Source organism: Poromitra crassiceps (genome assembly GCF_964638095.1).
Source record: "Poromitra crassiceps genome assembly, chromosome: 3".
NCBI classification, from domain to species: Eukaryota; Metazoa; Chordata; class Actinopteri; order Beryciformes; family Melamphaidae; genus Poromitra; species Poromitra crassiceps.
Genome location: NC_139625.1, coordinates 64,005,330 through 64,012,250, shown reverse-complemented (window position 1 = coordinate 64,012,250; position 6,921 = coordinate 64,005,330). Strand labels below are relative to the sequence as shown.

The following is a 6,921-nucleotide window of genomic DNA, read 5'->3' as shown; positions in this document are numbered from 1 at the left end:
ATCCATGCCTGTGTGCGCGCATTTGGCACAGCGGCGAGATGATCGGCGGGATGAAAAGCACACCGGTGCGGTGCTGTTGACTGAAGTGATTAATACATTACACACGTTTCAGGTACAATGTTATAATTATAATACACGATATTCTGACTATTGCACCATATCAGCCTTTCCCCCCCTCCTCCATCTCTAAAATGGGACAAGTTGTAGGCTACCTTTTTTCCTCTGCCTGTCGCGCTCACTGCATTCACCGCAGCCCGCAACATGTTCTTTTGAATTGATAATCAGGCTCGTTTATATGCGTTGTAACTTCATGTTGTGATTTGCATTGACCATTGGTTGGATTTGAGCATGCAGGGGACGGGATATGGGGCAGATCCGCGTGCGTAATCACTGTGGCAGCTGCTGGTAACGGGAATTGCGAAACGAAAAACTGTAATGGAAACACAGCTACTGATATGAACCAAAATCAATCATATTGTCAGAAAAGCATTAATTTAAGACCCAATCAGTTTGATTGTTCTTGCTGCATGTTCATCACAATGATATATTGAATGCCTAAAAAGCAAGTCGACTATTCTACAAATAGAAATGTGGGTCAAATGAGTGTAGGTGTACGTCCCAGGATGTGGCTCTGGCTATTTTCTAAGCCCATGTCGCCGCCTCTGTCTCTCAGCTCTTGAATTTGATCCTTGCCATTTCGTTGCTAGCAAAATGTAATGTAATGTAATGTAATGTAATGTAATGTAATGTAATGTAATGCAAAAGGTCTCAAGCCTCTGAAATGAAATCAAGATTCGGACGAGCTCCCAAACCGTTAACAAGAAGAAGTGTGGAGGAGCAAACTGAAGAGCAAAACAGACAACAGACTGTGAACATGTCTCTCCAAATGTCAAAACAATCATGAAGGAGTTTCTTAAGGATCAGCAGAGATGCAGATGAATGCTGTCTAATCCTAAACTTGCAGGCGTGATGGTAAATCCATCTTGCTCTGCTGTCACATGACTTTGACTCGACTCCAGCAGGGGTGCAGACCAATAGAGTGCCTATGTCACGCCCTCTTCCGGGCCTAGGCATAGAAATTCCCCATTCATTTTTCCATTGAGTGACATTTCGTAAAATCCATATAAAAAAAGAAGAGTTTTATTGGACAAACCAAGCGATTCACCAGAGACCATAGAACATTTGACTCAGACAAAAAAAAGTCCCCTGTTTTTCATTTGTTTGTTTAGGAAATGTCAATGGGAAAAAACTAATAGGGAATTTAATTCCCTAGGCCCCATGGGGAACCAGGAAGAGCGCGTGAGACAGCCCTAAGTGGTTGACGTTTGCCCATCATAAACGGTGATAGTATGAGAGATGGTTCATCCAATCAGCTGCCAAGTATTTTTTGAAAGCGCCTGCCCTTTTCCAAACGGTTTTCAAGGACAAGTTCACAGAGGGTTCTGTGTAACAAACCACCTGGCTGCATCGGGTTAGTCTAATCCAGTTAATCAAAACATAGGATTTTGCCAAATCTATGCATAGAGATTTGAGGCTCATTTACAGGTGCCTACAGGTGGAATCCCTTAAATGATTGTTAGTGCTGAGGAAAATAAGACAATAAGCCAATCAGAAGCCATATTCTATCTTTGGGTTAGGGAAAGCAGACAGCAGCCATGACAGGAATAATAATGGATGGATGATAAACAAAACATGAAGCAGGATGCAAGGTTATATTGTGCTGAAGGGTTTTCATTTGAGCATCAAGTGTTGTTGGTGTGTCTCTCTCTCTTTCTCTCTCTCAGAGACACACACACACACACACACACACACACACACACACACACACACACACACACACACACACACACACACACACACACACACACACACACACACACACACACTCCCCCTCACCATATCTCTCTCTCTCCTCTCACACAGCCTCCTACTCTCTCCTCTCTCTCCTCATTTATTTGTTTATTTGTGTATATATCCCACACACACGTACACACACTCCCTCTCTGCCCTTGTTTCTATAGCTCTCTCGCTCTCTCTCTCTGCATCTCTCTCCTTCCGGTCTTTCTCTACCTCTCTCACCAGCAGGGTATTGCACAGCTAATTTAGATGCCTCCTGGGACTGTGTGTGTGTGTGTGTGTGTGTGTGTGTGCGTGCGTGTGAGTGTGCGTGCTTGCGTGTGTGTGTGTGTGTTTGTGTGTTTCCGTCCGGTCTGGTAAAGGCAAGATGGATGGAGAGAGTGAGCAAGCGGAAGGGGGACGTACAAAGATAGAACGGAGATGGAAGAGAGAGAGAGAGAGAGAGAGAGAGAGAGAGATTGGTAGATTGATCATCGGTTTTGATGTGAGCGGTGTGGAAGCAGAGACGTGGTTTGGCGTAATCACTGCTCACTATGGCAACCTGAGTGTGTGTGTGTGTGTGTGTGTGTGTGAGTGAGAGAGAGCGTGTGTGTGTGTGTGTGTTTGAGAAGGGGAGAGATAAGCAGAAGGAAAGGAAAGAAGCAGTAATCAATATATTTCTTCTTTGTATACATATAATGTTAGTACTGTCAATCAATAGATCAATCACTCTATACTAGGGTATAGACACAGTATAATACCGTAGGGTATGCTACTATCTACCAAAATATCACAGTACTTTTGATTAAAGGCGGGCCTTTAATTAAATGTTTAAAAGTACGTACTATGGTCCGATGTATGTTGATATGTTAATATCGGTTATCTGTATCAGCCAAAATCTTCACATAGAGAGGAAACAATAATGTACTAATATTTAAAATGAACATAAATGTGTTTTTCAGTATGCAACATTTGATGATCATAGAAATGTGTTTTTATACAGATCATATCGACATCAGTAAATATCGGTTCTTGGTATCGGCCAAAATGTTCATATCAGTGCATCCCTAATGAACTGATTTGTAGTGGCGTGTGGTGCCGTGCATATATTTAAGCAATATATCACGAGAGCAAGTGTGTTGTGGTGAATATATCCCGCTGATAAGCTGTTATCCCACTCGGCCTGCGGCCTCGTGGGATAACAGCTTATCAGCGGGATATATTCCACAACACCACGCAGCTCGAGTGCTATATTGCTTTTATAAAACGGTTTCCAAGTATAATAATATAATAATAATAATACTATAAGTCCGACTGGCATTTTATTCTGATAGAGTCAGTTGAAACACTACTGTAAGGCGGGACCTCTAGCAAGAAGATAGACGTGCGGGTGATTTGATTGGATCGTTCTGGAGACTGAAGTCGACATTGGCCAATCCTGGCGCTTGCTGAGAGGTTTTGCATAGCCCGACACCAGAGCCATATGCCGACACCAAGTAACGTTACGTCTTATTTAGAAATGCGGGGTTAAGAGTGAGGGCGCGCGAGAGAGGGGTTAAGACATTAGCCCGCGTCTATTCTTGTACAAAACATCATTTTCTGCGAAGTATTAGTAAAGTTATAAGCGAAGATCGATTCACAAGGATCTGAAAGTTGTCTCCGCCATTTTGTTTTTGAGGTAACCAAAGCCTAGAGAGTTGCGCCATCATGCGTCTGGCTGCAAGCGAGTAGCTTTTTGTTTTGACACTACTGTAAGGCGGGACCTCTAGCAAGAAGATAGACGTGCGGGTGATTTGATTGGATCGTTCTGGAGACTGAAGTTGACATTGGCCAATCCTGGCGCTTGCTGAGAAGCTGAGAGCTTTCTGGAAAGCCCAACACGGAGCTCGAGCCTTTTAGTAAGAGAGTTGCCATGGCAACCAATAACCCATGGCCATGGGTTATTGAACTCGGTTACTGGAATTATACAATGGCTGTGAACCAATCAGATTGCTTGATTTGAGAGAGCCGTTTTATAAAATAGTGCAACATATCATGGGCACAGTTTTACAGGAAAAGCTTATGGTATGATAATCGTGGCTGCCCGTTATCGCAGTAAAATTGTCTACCCTCCCGCCCTACCGTCATGCAAACTTAAATACAAGTGGATCCACTTCCTTTCAATTCACCCTATTCAGGAAGTGGGTGTTTGAATGATAATAAAAAAGAATAAAGAAATAAAGTCAGCTAAGCTAACCAAAAGAAAGCAATATTATTTATAGCACATTTCCCACAGGGAGACTCCCATAAATGAAAAACTAACGTGATGACCCTCCCACTCTCCTGGCCCTGTCTTGCAGCAACCTGGTGGTTGGCCTCGTTAGGCTGATTGAGTGCACCTGGGGACCTTTTTGTTCTGTTCTCTTTGTTTGTAGTAGGTTGTGTTAGTTTTAGGTAACAAATGATACAAAATGTTACATTGGTGTGTGACTCCCTCCTTTTGTTACTCCTTGAGCCAGGTTGTAACATATGGGGGCTCTTAACAGTACTACAGATTGAACATAATAACATATACATTTATATACATTTACACATTGACAGGAAACAGCAAGAATGAATACAGACTATGCACCCAGTATTTGGAAGATCATCTTACATCAAAATAATGCATGTGTCCCTAGTAGATTGTTGGTTCACACACATCATTATAAGTAGCGCCCCCTACTGCTGGAGTGATCTATTTATCAGTGACAGTAGCCGGTGTGAAGTCTATCCCCTTAAAAATAGTTGGTGACACGCTTGTATTGCTATACTTGTGAGGACCTATCATTGATTATTCATTCACTTCCCAAAGATAAACAAAGGAAAATATGGATAATGTGTCTCCCTCTTTCCCTTACTCACTCTCCCTATGTTTCTCTCCTCTCTCTCTCCTGTAGGTCTCCAACCTCCCTCCACCCCGCTCCTCCCTCCAGAGGAATCGCCCTCTCATCATCCTTTCTTCCCCGCCCGGACAGACGAGTGGAAGGATTACAGCATCGCTCTCTCTCTCCTCCGCCCCGCCTTCCTCCTCTCTCTCCATCTCTGCCCTAACCCTCTCTTTCCCTCCCCATGGTGGGTGCCATTACTAGGAGCGTAGATGACTCAGCGAATTCCCTAGCGCCCTTTGAGCAAGGCACTGCTCTACGGACGCACCACCAGCGACTTATGAGATGTGTGTGTAAAAATGTACAGGTGTTACGGGGCGATGCGTCGGCTAAATCCACAACTTGGAGATCTATTCTGTCCTGCGCCTGATGTGAATGACTGATCCTATTCTGTCCTGCGCCTGATGTGAATGACTGATCCAGAGAGAAACGGAGAGAGAGAGAGAGAGAGAGAGAGAGGAGGAGGAGGCAGGAGCGCCGGTTCAACTCCGGCGTTAACTCCTGAAACCATAGACTGTATAAAATATGGACGTAGCCACTGTGACATCACACATTTGTTTGTGGACTCCCATTTTGAAGCATTTTGACCATCGCCATCTTGTTTTTTTTAGCCAGAAGGAGCTAGCGCGAGATCGGGGGTTTCCCACACAGCCACCTGCGATTGGACTGCGATCGGCGAGCTGTGCGTTCACTGGACAGGCGACAGACTGGTCACGCCCCAGTCTGCTTTATCGTCTATTTTACTCTAAATGGGACCATCATTTACAAAATGCTGTATTCTAGAAGACTCGAAACTAGCGAAAGATTTTAGGAAAGTTTTTACTGAGGTCATAAATCAAGTGAAAAGTAGGGTCATTTCCCCATAGACTTCCATACAATCTGACTTCTTTTTGCAGCCAGTGGAGTCGCCCCCTGCTGGCCATTAGAAAGAATGCAGGTTTAAGGCACTTCCGTATTGGCTTCATTTTTTTGCCACGGAGGTTACCCCTCAGAGAAAACGGGAAAACTATTTCCCTTCAATCAGCCCTTCCGGCTTTCTGAAAGAGAGTTGAGTTCGGACGTGACGGTGCACGGCCCCTTCCCCCATCCCTCCATCTCTCCTTTCCTCCTCGTTTCCTCCTTCCTCATTGCTCCTCCCAGCTATAAATAACACAGTCTGCTAAAGAGGGGCCCCTCTCCTCTCTCCTTCCTCCCCCTCCTCCCCCCTCTTTTCTCTCTCTCTCTCCCCCCTCCTGGCCGTCACCATTCGCCCCTCCCTCGCCACGGCTGTCCTCCCCCCCCGCCCCCGCCCCCAGCCCTCCCCCCGCCATCAGCATCATCATCACCATCCCCACCATCACCCCCACCCACACCATCACCCCCACCCCCGTCCGCTCTCCTCCTCTCCTCCCCCCTTCTCGTCCTCTCCCTCCTCCTCCGTGTCCTCTTCGGTGGCGACCATGGCATCGGTCTCCCCTCCCCCCTCCTCCACGGCCCGGGAGCACCTGCTAGCGGTGCGGCGGCGCACCCCGCACCATGCCCGGCCGTACACGCTGGGCCCCGAGAACCTCCGCAGCCTGTCGGTACAGAGCGGAGGCGGGGCTTCCTCCTCTGCCTCGTCATCGTCATCCTCCTCTATGACATCGACGGGCCAATCGGAAGGGTCAGGCATGGGGCTCCAGAGGGCCAACAGCGACACGGACCTGGTGACATCGGACAGCCGCTCGTCGCTCACGGCGTCCACGCACCAGCTGACGCTAGGCCACACCCACCTGGTCATCTCCTGGGACATCAAGGAGGAAGTGGACGCCACCGACTGGATCGGCCTGTACCACATCGGTGAGCACACACAAACCCGGGCAAACAGGAGCGGGGAGGGGATGGATGTTGTTTTAGTGTCTAGACTAGAGTACCATATTTGTTTTTGCCTTTTCACTTTGATCATTCAACATTTCTATTCTGTATATATTTCAATAAGGATGAATTCAGGGCTTAGTTTCAGGTGATGACATTGCCCCTCTGGCAGCCATAGTAGATGTCCTGAATGCTCTCAGACACCAGGCTGTGATCAGCTCATTTCTAATCATCTCAACAGAATTCAACATGGTTCTTTTCTGTGCGGTTTACGACTGATCTTTTTGGCACTGATAGATCTGATTGATTCAGTGTTTAGAAGATAATGTCAGCGAGTGAGCTAGAA

At 46.4% G+C, this 6,921-nt stretch overlaps 1 protein-coding gene across 1 annotated transcript in view; it reads left to right on the top strand.

Moving 5' to 3' along the window:
* Positions 1 to 6,181: 6,181 nt before the first annotated feature.
* hecw2b (HECT, C2 and WW domain containing E3 ubiquitin protein ligase 2b) overlaps positions 6,182 to 6,921 on the top strand; it is a gene marked incomplete at its 5' end in the record, with an annotated part of 41,411 nt that continues 40,671 nt past the window's right edge. The window contains one exon of the mRNA XM_083633107.1: positions 6,182 to 6,560. Coding sequence (XP_083489233.1) covers positions 6,182 to 6,560 — 379 coding nt within the window. The remainder of the gene's footprint in view (positions 6,561 to 6,921) is intronic.